This window comes from Vulpes vulpes, chromosome 13 (assembly GCF_048418805.1).
Source record: "Vulpes vulpes isolate BD-2025 chromosome 13, VulVul3, whole genome shotgun sequence".
Lineage (NCBI taxonomy): Eukaryota > Metazoa > Chordata > Mammalia > Carnivora > Canidae > Vulpes > Vulpes vulpes.
In genome coordinates, this window is record NC_132792.1 from 145,909,876 (window position 1) to 145,932,762 (window position 22,887).

At 52.1% G+C, this 22,887-nt stretch overlaps 1 protein-coding gene across 3 annotated transcripts in view; it reads right to left on the bottom strand.

Moving 5' to 3' along the window:
• The window catches only part of KIAA1614 (KIAA1614 ortholog), a 42,071-nt gene that overhangs the window by 4,288 nt on the left and 14,896 nt on the right, over positions 1–22,887 (bottom strand). Inside the window, exons 5-10 of one of the 3 annotated variants that reach the window (XM_072733252.1) lie at positions 20,722–20,775; positions 14,567–16,089; positions 12,544–12,700; positions 10,746–11,004; positions 2,348–2,475; positions 1,529–1,713 (exon numbers count right to left, since the gene is read on the bottom strand). In XM_072733252.1, coding sequence (XP_072589353.1) covers positions 1,529–1,713; positions 2,348–2,475; positions 10,746–11,004; positions 12,544–12,700; positions 14,567–16,089; positions 20,722–20,775 — 2,306 coding nt within the window. Of the gene's footprint in view, positions 1–1,528; positions 1,714–2,347; positions 2,476–10,745; positions 11,005–11,339; positions 11,466–12,543; positions 12,701–14,566; positions 16,090–20,721; positions 20,776–22,887 lie in introns of those variants that run through there. The other 2 variants (XM_072733253.1, XM_072733254.1) reach the window with 2 other exon arrangements.

Consider the following 22,887-nt stretch of genomic DNA (forward strand, 5'->3'; position numbering starts at 1 on the left):
CCGTGAGACAGACAGGCACCCTCTGAGGTCCACAGCGGGGAGACGCTCGTCCTCTTCCCCTGGCGCTCACGTCAAATCCATCAGCAAACTGAGTCGAACCGCCCTGGAGTCAAGCTGAAGGCAACCACTTCTCACATCTCCGCTGCCTCCGCGGCCCGAGCCGCCACCGCCACGTCCTTCCACTGAAATAGCTCTAAAATGGGTCTCCCGGGCCCACCCTCGGCCCACCAGCACCTGTCCGCGGCCCGGCAGTCGGTCAGCGGCACTGTCACGACTGCAAACCGGAGCTCGCCAGTCCCTGCTCTGCAGCCTGGGGGCTCCCAGCTCACTGCGGGGAGAGCCAAAGCTCCCGAGCTCGGCGCCTGCCCCCCCGCTGCTCCGTGCAGATCCGCACGGCCGTCCACAGCCACGCTCGTTGCCACCCTCCAGGCCTCCGCGCGGGCCCTTCCCTCTGCCGGGACTGCTCTTTCTCCAGGCACCATCCGGCCGCTCTGCTCCGAAAAGCTGCCCACTGGCACCCGCCCCCGCTCGGGCCCTCCCCCGCGGTTTGGATTTGTGTCTTGTCCATTCTGCTGTCTGGCCCGGATAATGGACAACATACACAAATGCACACCTTTCCGTAGATGCAGTCTATCTCCCTCACTGGAATGGGGACTCCTGAGGACAGGATGTTTTTCTGTTCCGTTTACAGGGAACCCAATATACCCAGGATCGAAAACGCCTAGTAGGGGGCAGCCCGGGTGGCTCAGCAGTTTAGCGCTGCCTTCAGCCCAGGGTGTGATCCTGGACACCCAGGATCGAGTCCCATGTCGGGCTCCCTGCATGGAGCCTGCTTCTCTCTCTGTGTGTCTCTCATGAATAAATAAATAAAATCTTAAAAAATAAAAATAAAAATAAAACACCTAATAGGTGCTCACCACACACTTGTGGAAACAACGAGTGGTGGAACAGATGTAAGGACTCGCTGCGGCCTGCCAGTCCGGCAGCAGGCAGATTTTTTTCCGGGTTAGATGACTTTGACCTGGGAGATGAGAGCACAGGACTAAACCCTCCTCGGCAGGGCACAGCCAGTGCGGGATCCCTGGGAACGTCACCGTCTGGAGCCAGCACTGAGGGAGGGACCTGGACGCACCGACAGGCAGGCACATTCCACATGCCCAGACACACTCAGCGGCCGGAGGAAGGGAGCCGTGAAACACACCAGCCACATCAAAGGGATCCTCGAGAACCACCAAGCACGATCTCCCCTGGGCGCGCCACAAAAAAGGTGGCCTTCGAGATTCCGATTCCAGGATGTCAGCAGACAGCAGAGGGGCCGTAGAGCGAGGCTTGCCACCTCTACCCACCCCAGCAGCCCCACACCTGCCTCTTCCAAAAGAGCCCCCGAAGGGAGAATTCTAGTCCTTTCGCTAAGAGGCCGTCTGAGTCTGGAGCTCCACTTCTCAGCCACAGACTGGAAATGACCAGAGCCAAAAGCGGTTTGCTAAGGTCCCAGGGATACGCAGCCCGGAAAGGGGAGGCGGCATACCTGAGTCACGGCGCCCGTTCCCGGAGGCCACACAGAAGCCAAAAGTGCCCTCCGGGGAGCGCTGTAGCTGCAGCTGGGTTGTGCCATCTGGGAACACCTCCACCACGCGGCCCACCGTGCGCACCTGGCTGGGGGCGCTCACGTCCTCCACACTGAGGGTACGCCCAGATGAGGCCTTGGCTGGTCTGCCAGGGGACAGGAGACGGAATGAGTGCAGAGGGCTGGGCACGCGGGCCCGACTACTCCCTGCCTTAAGGATGACGGATGCCTCTTGCCTGGCCTCAACCAGCAAAAACAATGTGCTAAGAGGAAGACTGGAGGGATGTCACAGCTGTCTGAGGCTCCGCAAAGCCTGCTGCAGAACCAGAAGCCCCCACTACCCCCCTGCCTGCAAACACAATTCTGAATCTTTGTGGGTGCAGAGACCTCTCTGAAAATCTAACAAAAGATATAATGTTATATAAAATTTCCAGGAGGGTCTCATCAGAGGGTGGGAGTTCTCTAGGCAGGGTCACAGGCCAAGTGTCTCTTTGGGGGCCCTGTCTCTGGATCTCTAATCAGACCTTTGGCTTTGGCTGGCTAAGGAAGCTCTCTGAACATTGTGATTTTAGGATGTCATTAGACAGTAGAGGGATGGAGGCATCAAACCTTCCAACTCTGCCCATTCCACCAATCTTCTCAGAGCTCAGGTGCCCAGGACAAGACACTGAAGTGTGGGCCGCCAGATTCCAGTGGCAGCTGAGGCAGGACGGAGTGAAGCTTACAGCTCCACCACCCACACTCTGAGTTTACCCCCGCACACCACTTGCCCACTCTTACCTGCCAGCTGCGCTGTGCTCCCCCGGCTCCCCCACCATGTAGAGGCTGGACCGGTCCCCCTTTCCACTCAGCAGAGAATGGAGGTTCTGAAAGGAGGCAGCTTTCCGATGTTGATGAGAGGGTGACACCTGGTGGTAAAGGGCCAATATTGCAGGTGAGAAAAGTCAGGTCCAGGGCTTGGCAGGGGCCTGACCCCAACCATGTGCCTGAGGGCTTTTTAAGAAAGTAAGGATACAAGCTTCTGTCACTACTTTAAAGTCCCCATCAGGAATCACCATAATTTACTCAAGTAGATGGGTCTATACGGGGGATCTGAAGGTTCAATTTTTTTTAGCTGAGATAACTTAGTGCTAGAAGAGTAGTACTGGAATAATTTCACTGATGAAGAAAATCACGGGACACCTGGGTGGCTCAGCGGTTTAGCGCCACCTTTGGCCCAGGGCGTGATCCTGGAGTCCTGGAATCGAGTCCCATGTTGGGCTCCCTGCATGGAGCCTGCTTCTCTCTCTCTCTCTGCGTCTTTCTGTGTCTCTCATGAGTAAATAAATAAAATCTTAAAAAAAAAAAAAAAAGAAAATCTCATTTTCTCATTAAGAAAAAAGTGAAAGCAAATTAATTACAAAGTAATGGATACGACTCCAGAGCTAAAATACTAAATATTTTGTGATTCTTAGCATCCCTTTTATGATTGTTGACATTAAAAAAATTTTATCTAAGGACTTACAGGAAAAATGGTGGAGTACAAAGACCCTAAGTTCCCTTTGTTCCATGGATACAATTACATAACACACACATCATGAAAAACCCCATAAACAACCCAAAGACTGGCAGAACAGACTCTCCACAGCTAAATGTGGAAGAGTTGACATTGAAGATGGTAGGACAGGATGGAGATTCACTCAGGAGCTAAATGAACCTTGGAGACCATCCAAGGGAGGAAGGGAGGGATGCTTGGTACAGAGAGAGGGGAGGACCAGACCCTTACACCAGGCATACCAGGCATGAGGAACCTGCACAGGGAAGATGAATGCTCATAACATTTGGCTTTGAAAACCAGAGAGGCCTAATTTCAGGAGTTCTTAAAATCAGTGGAGCTTAACAGTGGAGCTTTAAAAATCACTGGGCTTGGCTCTGGGAGACCTGGGTAGATGATAGGAAACTGACTCCTACCCTTAAAGAGACAGCACAACAAACAGCCCCACTGAGATACAGTGTAGAGAAGCAGTAGTTTGAAAAATGTTTACTAATCTCAGAGCCTGTGCTGGAAGGGCAGGGATCTTTGGGAGACTTCTCTAGGAACAAAAGCAGGCAGGTACCATTTCCCTCCCCTGCCCTGCAGCCTAGACACAGGAACAGCTGGGGGAACCAGCACAGCACCAACACTCTCCACCTAACTTGCTAACAGCACAGCCCACTCCCTTGTTCTCCTGTGAACATGCCCTCTCCAATACACCTTTGGCCAGAGTCCATCCAGAGTGGTGCCACAAGTCCAGCAGGGTTCAAAGCAGCCCCAGCAGTGACTCCTGCCCTGGGAAGAGGGGGAAATAACTAACTCAGACACCAGTCTGAGACTGTGGCCCCAGCAGTGGGCCAGGAGCAGACATCTAGTTTGACTGTACGCCCCACCAATAAAAAGCTTCTCAGAGGACAACACAGAGCAAGCATCCTGTAGTTCAGTACTACTGTATTTTTGGCAAATGCCTGTTCTGACTCAACTCAAGCCTAAGGCAGTCCAAGAGCAGCTCACTCACACCACAGGAACCAAACACTGCCCACAACAAGTAAAGAGAACCATTGCAGATGACTGGACTGAAGGCAAAAGAAGTTCAGCCACAACAGTAGGGTGCATGCCACACATATAAGAGACAGCTCTGTTGTGCCAGGTTCTGGTGAACAGGGACACTGCACTGCAGGGCACTACAGGACCTCTTCTTCGTAAGGCCACTACTTTCAAGAGCAGAAGAAATAGCTGACTTTCCTAACACATAGAAACAGACACAAAGAGCTAGACAAAATGAGAAGACAAATACGTCCCAAATGAAACAGTAGGACAAAATCATAGCAAGAGAGCTAAATGAAAGAGTAAGTAAAATGCCTGCTAAAGAATTTAAAGTAATGGTAAGGGGCACTTGGGTGGCTTGGTCGGTTAACTGTCTGTCTCTTGATTTTGGCTCAAGTCTTGATCTCTGGGTTGTGAGATTGAGTCCTGTATCAGGCTCTGCACTGGGTGTAGAAACTGCTTGAGATTCTCTCTCTCCCTCTCCTTCTCCCTCTGCCCCTCCAACTCCTTCCTCTCTCTCCTTCTCCAATAATAATAATAATAATAATAATAATAATAATAATAATAATAAAATTAAATTGAAAAAAAGTAATGGTCATAAAGATATTCATTGAACTTGAGAAAAGAGTAAAGGACCTCAATGAGACTCTTACCAAAGAGATAGGAAACATAAAAAAGAAATAATCAGAGATAAAGAACTCAATAACTGAAATTAAAAGTATACTAGAGGCAGCCTGGGTGGCTCAGCAGTTTAGCGCCACCTTCAGTCCTGGGATCCTGGAGACCCGGGATCTAGTCCCACGTCAGGCTCCCTGCGTAGGGCTCCCTGCTTCTCCCTCTGCCTGTGTCTCTGCCTGTCTCTCTCTCTCTCTGTGTGTGTGTATGTCTCTCATGAATAAATAAATAAAATCTTTTTTAAGAAATAATAAAGATAAAAATATACTAGGTGAAATATATAGTACACTAAAGAAAGCAGAACGGATCAGTGACTTGGAGGATAGAAAGCAATCAAGATAAATAGCAGAGAGAAAAATAATAGAAGAAGTGAAAATAGCCTTAGGGAACTCAGTGACACCATCAAGCAAAATAGCATTCTCATTGTAGGGATCCCAGAAGGAAAGAGAGAGAAAAGGAAGTGGAAAACTTTCTGAATCTGGGGAAGAAAACAGAAATCCAGAGCCAGGAGGCACAGAGAGTCCCCAACAAAATCAACCTAAGGAAGTCCACACCAAGACACACAGTAACTAAAAAAGTAAAAAGTAGTGATAAAGAGATTTTAGAGCAGCAAAATAAAACAGTTACATATAAGGGAAACCCCATAAGGCTATCAGCTGATTTTTCAGCAGAAACTTTACAGGCCAGAAAGGAGGGGCATGATATATTTAAAGCAGTGAGAGGGAAAAAACCTCTATCCAGCAAAGCTGTCATTCAGAATAGAAGGAGAGATAAAGAGTTTCCCAGACAAGTTAAAGAACTTCACAACCACTAAGCCTGCCCTACAAGAAATGTTGAAGGAACTTTTTGAGTGGAAAGGAAAGACCATAAGTAGGAGTAAGAAAAACAGGAAGCACAAAAGCAGTAAAATTAAGTATATCTATAAAAAATCAAGCAAGGGATTCATAAAATAAAAAGATGTAAAGTGTGTCATCATATACTTAAAACGTGGAATGGGGGATCCCTGGGTGGTGCAGCAGTTTGGCGCCTGCCTTTGGCCCAGGGCGCGATCCTGGAGACCCAGGATCGAATCCCACATCAGGCTCCCTGTGCATGGAGCCTGCTTCTCCCTCTGCCTATGTCTCTGCCTCTCTCTCTCTCTCTCTCTCTGTGCCTATCATAAATTTTTTAAAAATGTGGAATGGTGGGAGAGGAGTAAAGAGTGGGTTCAAAGTGAAGCAATCATCAACTTAATAAAGACCGCTATATATAGAAGATGTTATACACAAACCTAACAGTAACCACAAATCCAGAACCAGTAATTGATATGCAAAAAATAAAGAGAAAGAAATCCAAGTATATCACTAAAAGAAACCAGCAAACCTTGAGAGAAAAGAGCAAGAGAAGAAAGGAATAGAAAAGAACTACAAAAACAACCATAAAACAAAATAGCAATAAGTACATGTGTAGCAATAATTACTTTGAATGTAAATGGAATAAATGTTTCAATCAAAAAACACAGGCTGATGGAATGGATTGAAAAGCTAGAGCTGCTGCCTACAGGGGGACTCAATTCAGACCTAGAGACACATGCAGATTGAAAGTGAGAGGATGGAGAAATATTTATTTTATCATGCAAAAAAAATGTGAAAAGAAAGCCGAGGTAGCAATACTTATATTGAACAAAATATACTTTAAAACAAAGATGGTACCAAGAGACAAATAAGGACAATATATAATCATTAAAGGGACAATCCAATAAGATATAACAATCATAAATATCTATGTACCCAACATGGAAGCACCCAAATTCTCAAAGCAGTTGATAACAAACATAAAGGAAGAAATCAACAGAAATAATCAACAGTAATAACAGTAGGGGATTTTAACACCCCATTTACATCAGTGAACAGGTCATCCAAACAGAAAATCAACCAAGACACGGTGGTTTTGAATGACACTTTGGACCAGATGGATCTAACAGATGCATTCAGAACATTCCATCCTATACAGCAGAATATAATCCTTTTCGAGTGCACATGAAACATTATCCAGAAGAGATCACATACTAGACCACAAAACAAGTCCCAACAAATTCAAAAAGACTGAAGTCATACCATGTATCTTTTCTGACTACAATGCTGTGAAACTAGAAATCAATTATAAGAAAAAAATCTGGAAAGGACACAAATACATGGAGGTTAAATCAAAGAGGAGGGGTGCCTGGGTGGCTCAGTTAGTTAAATGGCTGACTCTTGATTTTGGCTCAGGTCATGATCTCATGGTCCTAGGATTGAGTCCCATGTTGGGCTCTCTACTCAGCATGGGCTCTGCTTGAGATTCTCTCTCTCTCTCTCTCTCTCTCTCTCTCTCTCTCTCCCTCTACCCCTCCCTACCACTCTCTCTCAAATAAATAAATCTTAAAAAGAATAAATAAATAAATAAATAAATAAAGAAAGAAAGAAAGAAAGAAACAAAAAATACATGGAGACAAATGAAAATGAAAACATAATGGTCCAAAATCTTTGGGATTACAACAAAAGCTGTTCGAAGAGGGAAGTTTATAGCAATACAAGCCTACCTCAAGAAGAGAAATCTCGAACAAGCTAACCTTGCATCTAAAGGAGCTAGAAAAGAGAATAACAAACAAAACCCAAAACCAGTAGAAGGAAGGAAATAATAACTATTAAAGCAGAGGGCAGCCCCGGTGGCGCAGCGGTTTAGCGCCGCCTGCAGCCCAGGGCGTGATCCTGGAGACCCTGGATCGAGTCCAACGTCAGGCTTCCTGCATGGAGCCTGCTTCTCCCTCTGCCTGTGTCTCTGCCTCTCTCTCTCTCTTTCTGCATCTCGATGAATAAATAAATAAAATCTTAAAAAAATATTAAAGCAGAAATAAATGACTAAACAGAAACTAAAAAACCAAGTGCCTGGTGCCTCAGTCAGTTAAGCATCTGCCTTCAGCTCAGATCACGTCCCAGGGTCCTGGGATCGAGCCCAGGATCAGGCTTCCTGCTGAGCCTGCTTCACCCTCCCTCTCTCTACCTGCCGCTCCCTCTGCTTGTGCACACACACACTCTCTCTCTGTCAAATAAGTAAATAAAATCTTTTTAAAAAAGAAAAGAAGTAAGGTACATGATCAAAAGGTTTAGAGTAGGCCCTAAGCTTGTATCAGAGTTCAGGAAGGCTTTCTGGGAGAAGTCATGCTTAACTCAGACCACAGGGTCTTCCGCATAGAGAAGAGAGGGAGGACAGCATTCCAGATGCAGGGTCAAATGTCAAAAAGCCACAGCCACCGGGGCACAGGGGAGCCACCAGTGTGGTCGGCTGTGGGAACAGGAGGGCAAAATGAAAGCGAAACCAGGGCAGCACCTGCCCACACTCGGCGGCCGGGGGTCTAAGGCATAGGAGACGGTCTAAAGGAGATAACGACCCCTCAGATGTGTCACATTCTGGGTGAGACGGATTCTTGTTTTATCTTCTTTTTTCACTTCTTGAGCAATTCTTTCCTCTGCGCAGTCCTCCCTGCACGTGCTCCCACCCCTTGTCGCCCAGCTTTCTTTCTCTCTTTGCCCCCTTGGCTTACGTTGCTGATGACCTCTCTGCCACACTCACGGCGTCATCATCTCCCTTGAAGGGTTTACAGGGATGGAAGGTCTGAAGGTGATACATCGCATGCCGGGGCTCAGACGCAGAGGGGCCAAACCTAACTTCCGGAGAAAAGTGGATTCTCGGGGCACAGCGCCACTCAAGGCTTTGCTCCCCAGCTTATGATCACTTGGCTTCTGTTTCTTTGCCTTCCGTCCATTCATCCAGCAAATATGTTTTTAAATATTTTCTTTCTTTTTTTAAAGATTTTATTTATTTATTCATGAGAGACACAGAAAGAGAGAGAGGCAGAGACACAGGCAGAGGGAGAAGCAGGCTCCATGCAGGGAGCCCGACATGGAACTAGATCCTGGGTCTCCAGGATCAGGCCCTGGGCTGAAGGCGGTGCTAAACCACTGAGCCACCCGGGCTACCCTCATCCAGCAAATATTTATTGAGCACGTACTAGGTACTGTTCCTGGTACAAGACAACCAATGGCATTTTCATTCGGCCCACATTCTCTTCCCTACTTCAGCCTGAAAAGTGAAAGCCTCTATTGCCCCAAACCACAGTCACCTGCTTTGTTCTGCCCAGGGGCAGAGCAGGGGGCGGGGAACAGAAGAACAAACATAATACCTGGGAAAACCTGGAACAGAGCAGGCCTTTCAGAAACCTAGCTGAGAGCACACCGTTGCTGGCTTGCTGTTGGTTGATCAGCTGGCACCCGGGGGGGACTTGAGCTAGCTGCCCTGCACTCACTCCCTCCCTCGCTCGTTCACTCTCTCTGTCTTAAATATGTATTATATAGTAGCCACTGTGCTCAGTACAGGTATCCCTCACTTTTTGAAAGTTTGCTTTTATGAAAGACCTACATGAGTGCCTGTTTTCACGAACTGAATGAAATTTGGAGGATTTTCATTTTTGTGGGGGAAAAAAAGGTGAAAAGCAAAAATAGTATTCAGTGTTTGCTTTGGCATTCTGGAGCAGTAAGCGTGATCCCATCGAGCCCCCAGGACCCCCAGGATGACACTCAGCATTTTAGCACTAAGCCACCCCAGCTTTTTTTTTTTTTTAAGATTTTATTTATTTATTCATAGACACAGAGAAAGGGGCAGAGACACAGACAGAGGGAGAAGCAGACTCCGTGCAGGAAGCCCGATGTGGGACTAGATCTGGGTCTCCAGGATCACACCCCAGGCTGCAGGCGGTGCCAAACCACTGCGCCACCGGGGCTGCCCCAGCCACCCCAGCTTTAAATGGCACCTGTGAGCAACTGTGCTCTATCTCAATTTATTTGTGCATCCATCAGCAAGAAGTGTCCTAGGGTACCAGAAAAGCCTGAAAGAGATTATATTTTGGGTGTGGGAGTGTTCAGAATTTTTCCATATTAATTAATGGTCACTGCTTCTTTGATTTATGCCATTGTGGCTTAAAAAGATTTTGTAGGGACTCTAATTTCGGACAGCAGGTGAAACCTGTACTGGGAATATAAAGATCAGTGTTCCCGCAAAGAAGTCACACTCCAGTGAGGGGAGACAGACAAAAATCAATTAAAATACTATGTGGCAAGTTCCCCAAAGGAGGGAAGCACAGGTAAGATGGGGAACACAGAGCAGAGGGCCAACTAGCTCAGCCCAAGAAAGGACTGGAATTGGCTTCTTGGAGGAGGCAATCCCTGAAGCACTGATGGATGAGCAGATGGTAGCAGGGAGAGAAGGTAGGAGAAACATCTCAGGTGAAGGTTCAAAGTCAGCATGGGGCCTGATTACAGAACAGCAAGGTCAAGGACAGCGGAGAGGGTGTTAGAAGGAGAGTGATGAGAGATGAAGGCAGATCCCAGAAGCCCTTTGGCCATGTCAGGTGGTCTGAACTTTACCCTGCAGGCGATCAGGGGCCCAAGGCAGATGTTCTGTAAGGCGGTAGCATAACCAGATCCGCACATCAGGACCATTGTGGAAGGAGGCGGAGAAAGACATGGCAGGGATGCCAGTCAGGAGGCCGCTGTGTTAGTCTGCGTGTGAAGTTATCTGTGCTAGACTAAGAGAGGCACCATGACCATGGAGAAGGTTCCAGAATGATCAGACAATAGACTGTAGGCCTTGGCAAAGGTGGCAGAGTCGAGGGGGAGAGAGGGGGAGGAGGAGCTTAGGGCGAGCTCATGCTGGGGCAGCCGCCTGGAAGGACAGACCGTGGGGTGCTGCCTTGGTGCCCAGGGGGAGCCAGGTCTCATGGATCAACCGCAGGGAGCCCTGCAGCTTCCCTTTCTCCACCTGGGCGCCTCGGGCAGCATCCTCCGCACTTCACATCTCCTGTCACCTTCCATCCCAGTGGCGGCTACACCACCACTGGGGTCCTCACCCCTTGGCCCTCTGACTCACCAGGCGGAGGGACTGTAACGACGGGGCTTTCTTCACTCTGGGGGAGCTGGGGTGCGATGCTGGGCCAGGCGCAGGGGACTGCAGCTGCTCCACACTGTAGCTGCGGGCCTTGCCCAGCTTGGGCCTAGTGCCCTGGCCCAGGGCTGAGAAGAGCTTCTTCAGCCCCAGGGTGGAGGCCAGGCTGCTGCTGCTTTTCTTGCTCCTGTCAGAAGGGGCAGCGCTGGGAGGGCCAGGTCCGGCACTGACACCCAGTAATGCTCTGAAATGCAAGGGTGGACATGAAGCCGGCAGGGGTCGGCTAGGGGACAGAGGCCAGGGCAGAGTGCCCCTCAGGCTCCTGAGGGCCCCAGGAGAGCCAGCACCCATGGCTCGTGGAGGACATGACAGCTGGCTGCCAAGAGGCTGAGAGGACGTCTGCAGGATGCTCTGCTCGGGCAGCTCCTAGGGAGGAGGGCGAAGGCAAGACCCTGGGCATCACACTCAATTATGGGCCCACCCACCCATTTGTTCCATTCATTCATTATTGCCTCAGAGCCTCTGTGCCTTCTAGAAACAACAGGGGTATGTGGTAAACAAGACAGACAAAGTCCTTACTCTCAGCTAGTAAACGAAGGAGAAAAACCAACAGCACGGTGGCTGGTCTTTCTGAGAAGATGGTGTCTAGGCTGGGGGCTAGATGATAAGGAGGAGCCGTCCTGCCGAGGCCAGAAGTGAGAATCCCTGCAGGAGGCAGCATAGAAGACAGGAAGCTCCAGGACAAGAAGAGGTCCCATGGTTCCAGAGCACGATGAGGCCAGGCCACCAGCCAGGAGGAGGGGAGCAAGAGGGGGAAGAGGTGCCAGAGGAGGTCAGGCAGGCGGGCCGGATTACACAGAGCACATAAGCCAAGGTAAGGGGCTCGGATTCTATTCCAGGTGAGAGAAAAAAAACCACTGGGGGTTTTCAGCAGGAGAAATGACATAATTTAATGGCAGTTTAAAAAAGATATCTTTGACTGCTGTGCTGAGAAGGAAGTATAGGAACGAGAGTGAAGGCAGAGAGCAGAGGGGGGTGTTGGAGTTGTCCGAAGTCATGGAGCTCAGACCAGGAGAAAGGCAAGAAAAGGGGATGCAGGAGCCGGAGGGGCCATGCCAGCAGATCAGGCCGGAAGGAGGAGATTGGCCAAGGTCATGCCATCGTGGGTGCAGCATTGTGTGGGTGGTGTGTTTGCCAGGAAGAGGACCTGAGGTAGCAGGTGCATCAAGGCCTCTGAGACACCCTAGTGGAGAAGCCAGGGGAAACCAGATGGAGGGATCTGGGGTTCTGGGGAACACACAGCGCCAGGGATGGAGATTTGGCTGTGGGTGTCACTGGGAAGGGTGTGTAGTGCAGAAAAGAATGTCCAGGCCAGGGCACTGGCTCACCCAGGCTTTGGGGACCCAGGGCAAGGACTCCGACCCTCAGTGCTAAAGGAGAGAATGAATGGAAAGGTGAATGCCAGGCTGTTTCCTCAGTATCTGCTTGTTTCCAAGCCCTCTCAGACAGCCCCATCCTGGGAGCACCCTGAGGGTGGGGACTGTCTGGTCAGCTGCACCCAGCAGAGTACCTGGAGCTTGAGGCTTGGTGAATGAATCAGCACGTACATCAGACTCAAAATGGCTGGGAAAGGAGTATTAAGGTGCCATGCCTGGGATAAGTCTAGGAATCCTCTAGGGATTTGGGAGTCATGGGGTTAGTTATGCCAGTGGGGTCTCTTTCTCCACCCAGCACCCCTAGCCTCCCACCTTCTACAGTCAGGGCTCTTGCTCCTGTCACTCACCGGGATGACACTTGCCCTGCAGAACTCAACTCTGTCCTCGGCAGGCCTCCCTCTGGTTCCTGGCTGGACTCTGGCTCCTCTGAGGTCAAGGAGAGGGTGATGCTCATGGAGCTGACAGTGCCAACAGCTGCCGAGCCGAGAAAGCCCTGGACTCCTCCTGCAACAACCACAGCCCTCCCGTGTCACTACGCCATCCCGAAATTAAAAAGAAACAATGTGAGACAATTTGCGCAACTCTGACGGCCTTCCCAGCTGATGCTGTGAACCCCTGAAAGCCCCTTAGGCCCTCGACCCGTGGATGGAGGACGACAGTGACTGCCCCCCATGTCGTTCCACACCTTAAAAGGAGCAGCCTGGCAGGCCTCGGGACAGGTCATGGTCAGGGGAGGGGACAAGCCCAACAAGAGCAGCAGGAGCCCCAGAAGAGCAATGGAGGCAGTGATGAGACACCCACAAAGCAGGGTGGGCATGAGGGGTCTTGTTTACTGCTGTACCCATCACCCCAGCACAGCAACTGGTACACAGTAGACGACCAATAAGTGTCTACAATGAAGGAGCTGCTGGCGATAAGTCACGTCCCTCCTATAGCAAGAGACATAGCTGGGAACGGGGACATTTTGCATTCCTGGGATGGAAACCACAATCTTGGTGGTTGAGATATCTAACAGCTTTCATGACAGGACCATTTCTGGAGCATTTGTGACGTGCTAGGCAATGATTTAACCCTCTACAGAGATCATTCCGTGGGTTCTAGGAGATAGGTTCTCCTACGACCCCGGGTTACAGAGGAAGAGCCCGGAGCACAAAAGGCCTCCGTGGTGTGCCCGGGACCTCCTGGCTGACGAGAGGAGGAGACTGAGAAGGTGAAAGCGAAGTGGCCCAGGAAGGCCAGCGGCTGGCGGAATAGAAGCTCCCCAGGAAGTGGCTGGCGGCGGCCAGCAGCCGGCCCAGAGCCCACCCCACAGCAGAAAGCACACCTTAGAATGGGGCGGCGGCCCAGGAAGCGACCTGCTTTCTTGAGGCTCCTGTCAGCAGGGGAGGGAGAGGAAAGGTGTCTGTGTCCCCGTGTGCAGCAGAGGGGGTGGCCAACACACCGGGGGGTAGGGTGCTTGGCACCCACGTCTTCAGTAAGGTCAGCACAGCCTATCAGCTCTCTGCTGTCCTCCGCTGTGTTTCCAAGCCATCCCGACCCCAGGCCTGTCACAGTGTTGGACACACTAGGGTAGGCCACGGGGGCAGACCTGTTGTCTCTGCCTCAGAGTGAATGGCCGGGTTACTCACCTCAGATCACAGCATTAAGGATCTGAGCTTAGGGCCACTGATGCCCAGGCTGTGCCCACAATACAAGGATCTCTTCCCAGGGCAGAGTTGATGCCCTCTACACCCTTTTGCAGCCCTTCCTGCTGAAGCCAACAAGCCTGCCCAGGAGGGCTGAGGGCCTGGGAGGGCTCTGCCCCCTGGTCCCTGGGTCCCCCAGACAGCACGTCTACTGCCCAGAGAAGGTCTCAAGGGCAGGACTCCTGCAGAATAAATTCACTTATGCATCCCCCCCCCGCCACCCAGTGCCTGGTATGGTGCTCAGTGTTGAACGAATGAAAGAGGGAATGAATGAAACGAAGATGTTGAAGGAAAGGGCCTCAATCCTGTGATGATCAGGCATTTACTGCTTTAAGTAAATAGTGAATCTGGAGCTGTTGTATCATTCCTGCTCTGTTGGTAGTAAACTTCCCTTAAAGCCCAGGCCTCCAGCAGCCGCAGACCCTGACACCTCAGGGTCCCCCCGCAGTCGGAGGGCCTCACGGCCTCTCTGCCTTCTGCCTCCCCAGCAGGAGTTGGCTAATCAGTGACCAGGCTGATGTGGAGTCGTCTTCCGCCCAGCCCACAGACTCCGCAGCTTCCAGAACACCTGCCACTGCTCTGAAGGGCTCCAAGAGGCTGTCGGGAGTGCGCATATAGCTATGTCACGGATTCAGATAAAAAGCAAGGAAGGGCTCAGAGCGCCTGGCCCGGGGTCTCTGCTTACCGGTGGTGCTGCGGCTCTCCTGGCTACAGGGGCCCTCCTCCGCCTTGCCCTCGGGGACAGCTCCTCCCCAGGACTCTTGCGGCCCTGGGGGCACACTGTTGTTGCAGTTGTTGGTGGACAGGGCCAGCAGCGGCTGCCTGACTGCGGGGCCCTGGGGCTGGGTCTGTGCAGGGGAGCGCTCACAGGTCCTGGGAATCACACTTCTTGAAAGAGGCAGAGGGGTGTCCGCAGGCTCTCCGGGTTCACTCAGCCTGCGGGGCCCAGCCAGGGCTGCCTTCCTGTGAGACACCGGGGAGGTGACTTTCCTTGAAGATGGAGGGGTTGGCACCCAGGCTTCAGGGGAGAAGGAAGAGGTTGGCTGCTGGGCCTGGCGCAGGGCAGGGGCCTCTGCGTGGCTCTGTTGCAGGGAGGAAGCAGAGACGGTCTCCAGAGACTCTGGGCTTTCTGCAGCGGGGGCTTGTCTGCCCGGCGACCCCGGTCCCCGCTTCATGGAAGGGGCGGGCGGAGAGGCTGTCCTGCCCGGAGCCCAGGAATCCACCGGGTGGACCCAGTGATCTCCCAGCGCTGGCCCAGGCTGCCACTGGGACCCCAGGGAAGGCCTTTTAGATTCCGGGACAGGAGGCTTAGCGAAAGCGTCTTCCCTGGGAGACAGAGTCCCCTCGGGCACCTGTCCCCTGCCTTCTCTGACCTCGGCTGCACCCTCCGCCTGATCAACCCCGGGCAGGGGGCGCGGGGCCGCAGCGCCCCGGGGCAGCTCCGGGTCGGCCTTCCGGACCCCGCTGGGGCCTCCCCGAGGCCTGGAGCCCCGCAGACGCGGGCTGCTGCCCCCGCCCCCGCCGCGGGCCCTGCTGGGGCGCGAGGGCCCGGCCTCCTCGCTGTCGGTCCTGCAGCCGTCCGACGTGTCGGTGCTGTCCGGCGCGGAGTCGGCCTCCTCGGGGCGCCGCGCGGCTCCCACGTGCGTTTCCCGGATGCCTGCGGGGGGGCACCCGGGCTCGGCGGGGCGGAGCCTCGAGGGGGCGCTGGAGCCCCGGGAGCTCGGGGGCTGCGCGGGCGCCGCCTGCACCGCCTGCACCGCGCAGGCGGCCGGGCGCTCCCGCAGCGCCCTGGGGTCGGGGCTCGCCTGCGCGGGGGCGTCGCTGCAGCTGCCGCAGGCCCGGCACGTCCTGGGCGGCGGCGCGGGGACGGGCCCGCGCTCCAGGCGGCCCAGCAGCCGGCCGAGCGCCCCTGCGCCGTCGGAGCGCGCCAGGCCCCCGCGCCCGTAGCGGCCCAGGTCGGGCTCGGAGCGCAGCGGGCCCCGGGAGGCCGCCGGCCGCTGCCGCTGCCGCAGCCGCTCCAGGTAGCGGGACTCGGCGTCGCGGGCCGACTCGTCCTCGAAGCGCACGCGGGACGGGGAGGCGCCGCGCCTGGGCCAGCGCCCGCTGCTGGACTCCCCGCTGGAGGAGTCACTCGTGTTCCCGTTCTGGGGGCTGCCTCTGCAGGCCTGGGGCGTCCGCGGGTCCGGGGCTGGGCTGCTCCGGTCGTCTCTGATGGGGAGCCGGGAGGAGACAGGTCAGAGAGAGAAGAGGCGGCACGGCCCGGGGCACCGCTCCCCTGGGCGCTCCAGTGTCACCCACACCCGGGGCCTGGGGAGGCAGGGCGCAAACCGGGCAGCTCCCGAGCCCATCTTGATCCCGAGACTGGGCACTAAACCAAATCAATAGGATCTTCTCCACTTTTGGCTCTCCTATTGCCTGGCTCAGCCTGAGTCAAGATGAAACACTGTGTTGAACACAGGAGGTAGGAGGGATGATAGCGAAGTCCTCATAGTGGGGTGCGCAGGCAGGCACACGTGCACTAGGGCGCACACTTAAGAGGAAGTGAGCCTGGCGTTCATGGGCATCTGGTAAGGGATGACTTGTCCCAATGCTGTATTTGCTATAAAAGTTTAACGGGAAGAGTGAATTATGTCTCTACAGAGGCTGTGTGGGGCCTCAAGTCAGGATTTCTAAGCTTTCTTGCTCCCGAAACTGCCCACTCAGGGTTCCTAATCATCTTGCTCAGACACAATTTCGACAGATTGACACCAGTGCTTCTCCTTGGACTCTCCATCTTGTCTGTTCCAGCACCCACCTTCTCCCGCCCTCCTCAGCCGCTCGCTCACACTCTGAAATGCTGTGAGGACAAGCACTGTGCTAAGGAGAGCCATCACACTGTGTCACCAACCTTTGCTCTGGGAGACACTGTGTGGTGGTCAAGTGCTGCTCAGCTCAAGAAAACACCCACACAAATCTCACACCAGGGCCCCCTGGAGCCAGGTGGCCTGAGTTTCCAGGCATTTCCTAATCAAAGGCTACCTAAGTAGGGTCTGTTCGTCCCTTCCTTTTCCCTGCAGTGGCCTCCCCATCAATCTCCTGCTCCGTGTTTGGGATTCACAGTGGACCACAGCCTCTTATCCAGCCTCCCTGCCTCCTGTCTGTTGGTCCTCTTGGAGCACAGCTCTGTCACACCATCCCCCAAGGGGGCGCACAGGATTTGCTTCACAGTCTTTGTGCTGAAAATACAGGCGTTTGGCCTTCCTCACTGTTTTAGTCTCCAGCTTCCCCCCACCCCGTTACAGGGCCACGAGGCTGCCTACCTCATCAACCTCATGCAGCCCTCTTGCACCATTTCCTGGAGCCTTTTTTCTTAACTTGCCTGCATTTGAATCCTACCTGTGAAATGTTACCTGGTGTATAGACATACCATGTGTGATGGTTAACCTTATGTGCCAACTTGAGGGATGCCTGGGTGGCTCAGTCAGTTAAGTGTCTGCCTTCGGCTCAGATCATGATTCCAGGACCCTGGCATTGAGCCCTACATTGGGCTCCATGCTCAGTGGGGAGCCTGCTGCTCCCTCCTGCTTGTGCTCTCTCTCTCTCTCTCTCAAATAAATAAAATCTTAAAAAAATAAAATGTCTATGAAAAAAATAATTTAAAAAGTATGTGTCAACTTGATTGGTACCACGGTGCCCAGGTACTTGGGTCAAACATTATTCCGGATGTTTTAGTGAAGACATTTTTTGGATAAGATTAGCATTTAGATGTTTGAACTTTGTATAAAGCTGATACCCTCCACGATACGGTTGACCTCATCCAATCAGTTGAGGGTCTTAGAACACAAATACTGATCTTCCCTGAGCAAGAAGAAATTCTGCTAGTAGACTGCCTTTAGATTCGAGTTGCTACTCTTCCCTGAATCTGAAGCCTGCCAGCCTACTCTGCAGATTTTGGACTTATCATGTCTCCATGATCACATGACTCAATTCCTTAAAATAAATCTCTCTCTCTCTCTCCCTATATATATATATATATATATATATATATATATATATATATACACACACACACACACACACACACACCCTGTTGGTTCTTCCTCTGAAGAAACCTGACTAATGCACCATGATAATATCTCCCTCCTCTGAACACCTGTACCACTCATTTGTCACCACAGACCCACAAGGTGTTAGTGCTGGAAGGCACTGCCATGACCACATGGTCCCTCCTCATTCCTATAAAGGAGAGGCCAGGGCAGCCCGGGTGGCTCAGTGGTTTAGCGCCTCCTTCAGCCCAGGGCATGATCCTGGAGACCTGGAATCGAGTCCCACGTCGGGCTCCCTGCATGGATCCCGCTTCTCCCTCTGCCTGTGTCTTGGCCTCTTTCTTTCTCTGTGTGTCTCTCGTGAATAAATATATAAAATCTTAAAAGAAAAAAAAAAAAAAAAAGGAGAGGCCACAAAAGACCAGTTTCCAGACTGAGTGGCACCTAAGCAGCTGGAAAGGCAAGCTGTGGATATTTTTTCTCCCTCAGATGGAGCCACAAAAATAGAACTAGACACTGACCATGCTGGTGGTCTAGTCCTACCTAGAGACAGGAGCCTGGATTTCGGAGACCCACCACTTCTTTCCAATTGCCCAGAAGTGTGCCCATATACACGGTTATCTATATTGGTATACTTCATGTGCTATGGTACTGTTCCTAGTCCTCAAAGTGTCTAAAAGCCTTCCCTGACCTTACCTCCCTCCTCTCCACACCCTCATCTCCCCAAGCAGAGAAGGACACTCTTCTCTAATAGCACACTGTACATAGCACAATTTGCTCAAGCTGCCTGGATACACCAACAACTTATTATTTTTTTAATATTTTATTTATTTATTCATGACAGACACAGAGAGAGAGGAAGAGACAGAGGCAGAGGGAGAAGCAGGCTCCATGTGGGAAGCCTGATGGGGGTGGGACTCAATCCCAGGACCCCAGGATCACAACCTGAGCTGAAGGCAGACGCTCAACCACTGAGCCACCCAGATGCCCCAGCCAACAACTTATAATGAAATGTATGTTGGTGATTAGTGGATTTACTAATCCTTCCTCTAATTGGATGTTTTGGTGATTCTGGAAGAAGAATGGCAATGCTTTCAAAAAGGCTGCCTTAATGTGAGTTCCTCCCTCACCAAGTTTACAGTTACCCCAGCAGAAGGACAAATATGGTATATAATTAAAAAGAAAGGAGTTCAGATAACATCAGGAAGAAACCATACATGCTTAACAACTACTATTAAAGCATGCCGGCTGGTGGGGAGAATGGCCACTGAAGGGGCTGCCATCTAGGCCTCTACATGGACAGAGCATTTACCAGACTGGACACACTGTCCTTCCCCACTGTACTTTCTGTATGAATAAATGGCATTGCCTGTATGGCTCAGGTGAACATGACTGTGCCCCGGGGGATGTCACTGGCCATTCCTTTTCCTTTTTTTTTTTTTTTTAAGATTTTATTTATTTATTCATGAGAGACACAGACAGAGAGAGAGGCAGAGACACAGGCAGAGGGAGAAGCAGGCTCCATGCAGGGAGCCCGACATAGGACTTGATCCTGGTTCTCCAGGATCAGAAGGCGGCGCCAAACCGCCAAGCCACCGGGGCTGCTCTAGTCACTGGCTATTCCTAACCATCCCCTCCCTCGGTGCCTTGACAGTAAAGCCACTGACTAGCCTCCCAATCTTAATGGATTGGAATGGTCTGGATTGCCGAGGGTGTGGAATATGATGCATAAAGGTTACCCTTTGGAATCAAAAGGTGCTCTGAGAGGTCAGAGTTAAATTGTTCAAGACTGATTCTCTGCAAAACTCTATAGGAATCAGCTATGTCTAAAAATTAAGGCACTCCTTCCCTCACCCATGCCCTGTCAGACAGACTACAAGCTCAAATGTCAGACTGAAGGACTCTGATCACACAGGGGAGGGGCTGGTGGTCACCTAACTGGATGCTGAGCCTGCAGAATAAAGCTACAGTCAAGGCCCCGCCATGCCATACTAAGGAGGGGTGAACACTTCCTAAATCTTGCAGCTTCAAGTGCCACAGTGCAGGCACTGGGGGGCTCCTTGGAGGCTGAACCTAGGTGTTGGCTAAATGTTTACCCTGCCCTAGGATGCAACCCCTGGCTCCAGTATTTTCTTTCAATTAACATTGATTCAGGAGGAATTTTTCTTTTTTTTTTTTTTAAAGAACTACTGCTAAGCAAGTGGAACTGCCTGCTTTGAGACCTGAGCAGAGCCTGTGCTTAAAAGCACTGCTTTGAGGAATACCGCAGGGTTGTCTGTCATCCTGTTTTCTGGAACTCACATTCAGATGGGGCCAATTTATCCATTAGGCACAACAGCCACAGAGTCTATGGGCCACGATACTTGGCAGGAACCCATGAAAATGTTTTAATTTCTTTTCAAGTCAGAAGAAAACAAATTTTTAAGTCTAAGAAAACATTCCCATACACACTACCTTTAAACCAGCATGATCATAAACTATACTTTTTAACTTTTTTTTTTTAATGGAGGAAGGCAGAGAAGGCAAGAGTGCCTGGGACCCCCAAAAGTCATAATGTGGGTCTGCATTCAGAGAGGGGTATGCAGCAGGGAGATGCAGAGTTCTTGGCTAGGATCGCCCTCTGCTGAGGACGGTTTGGGGTCTCCCTGCTTGTCTCAACATGGCCAGGGAAGTCCCTGTGATCCGTGTGTGGATGACAGTTTTCTGCTGGTCCTGTGAAGCCCTGGAGACTCAAGCTCTTACCCCTGAGGACCCTACCTGTACCTGTATCTCTCCCGCTGCTCACAATCTGAGGAAGGCGCTGTGGGACACTCACTCTGGTGGGGTCGCTGTGCATGCAGGGGTTCCTGGGTCAGCTCTCCAGAGCATTCTAGCCAAGGACAGGAAGGCTCTGGTCAGAGACACAGCATCACCTCCCCTCCCCCAGAAACAAGAGGCAGCACAGCCAGCAGAAGCCCCACCCCTGCAGCACACCCCCACCCCACCGCAGGGAAAGGCCCCCTGGGAGATTCAGTACACTGGCCGACACAAGCAACCCCTGTGCGGGCCCCAGAGGGCACTGCCCTGCAAGGCTGACAGGATGCAGGCTGTACTTTGTGGGGAGGAAAAAGAAAGCCTCAGCTTTAAAGGCCGTACATTCCTAAGGTAATAAGGGAATGTGCCGTCAGCCACATCGGTGACCTTAACTTTTACATACACGAGGGTGAATTGAGTCATCCTGGAATTTATGCCAAAAGTAGAAATAACGTCTTTGTTCTAAAAGGAGAATTGAAGGAGAGTTTGGTCACATAAGTTACCCTCAACTCTGCTGCAGAAACCAGAGGCCTCTGCCAACAGTGCTGGGAACGGGGCATACGGGTATGCTGAGGGTTCTGGAGACAGGTGCACAGTGAATAAGACACTTCGGCCTCAAACGAGTACCCTACCGGCCACGCTCCCCCAGCTGCCTCCTGCACCACCCCTCTTGGAGAGGATTCTGTAGGGCCCAACAGCTGGAGTTCGAAGGCCTCCATGGGAAGGCCCCTTTCTGGAAGCCCACTTCTTCTAACAGTGCCGTCCTTACCACACAGTCAGTGCAACCTGCACGAGCTCTATAGTCTTAACGCAGCCACCACCTGACACAGGACAACAGCATCCGTGGTGCTCCCCTCCCACGCCCTGCCTCTTGCTGACGTGCTCTGCCCTCCTGGTATTTAGGAACACCAGCCGAGGCATGCCTGTCCCCAAAATGGCAAGAGCCTGTGTTTCCAGGAGCCGCTCCATTTCTACACTGATTTGCTTCCAGAAAATGCAGTTACTGCTACCTCTTCAACTCCTGGAAAAGCCTGTCTGTTCAGGCCTGCCCCAGCCACCTCCAGCCAGACCGACGATAAAGGAGGCCTTCTGGAGACTGTCTGGCCTACCCCCACCCTCCCATCCATCTTTCACCGAGCTGCTCTTGGGAAGGAGTGATGCCTCTGGGCTGAAGGCGGGGGAGGGCGCAGGGGCACTCCTGCATCTGACTCAGGCCTGGGGCCTGTGTGGCATCTCCATGTGAACTCAGCAGGGCTCTCCAGGGCGATCTGACAAGCATAACCTTTAGAAGCATCTGCAGCAAGCCATCTGGCCTTGATTTTTCAGCTACACCCTCTGAGGATTCACCAGGGCTGCCAAGTCGAAGTAATTCTTTTCTGGACACAGCAGCTGCTAAAGTGGGTCACCTTGCATTTCTATAGCATTTCGATGGCCAGGGGACAGCCTGACAAAAGGGAACGTGCTTTAAGGTTAGTGACTGGGGTTGTTATGAGCTGCTCATGTAATCTGGGGAACAGGAGGTGTCCAAGAGGACCTTTACACAGTCACATCTGTTCTGCAAATAGTCTTCTTGACTATTCTGCAGCTACTCGACCCAGCCTAAGGATCTATAGAAAGTGGAACAGAGAGAGGGCTCTGTGAAAGTCTAAGGGCTGAGCTCCATATACATGCAGAGAAGAATAGTTTGGATGCTTCAGAGAAGCTATGCCCATTCCTAACTAGTGCCCTCCAAGCGGAGGGAGACAAGGCACGGTTGTAGAAATAAAAGGGTAGCCTGTTTGGCACTTCTTGCCAGGATTTAGGATCTCCTGAGCCCCTCTCTGAGGGGCCACGATGACACTGAACACAGGGGCAGGCCTCAGCCCTCTGCTCATGCTGGAGTCATCTCAATGGTGCCATGACCGTCCACGGCCTTCAATGAGCAGGCTCAGTGTTCCCCATCAAAGAGCATATGGTCCGGTTCCACAGAGAACCCTCACTCCCTCTAGTACCACTCGGTGATGGAAACCAGCACACCCAGGATTCCCATCATGGTGGCAAAAGCACAGGCTTTGTCAATGGCACAGATGTCCTGCTTCGGGGCCGGCTCAACATGGCATGGGCTGGCAGCTCCAAGTCAGGCCCACCCAGGGGCACTGGCTCTGGTGTGTGAAGTCCAAGTGTAAGTGGTTCCTTAAGGGGCATGGCA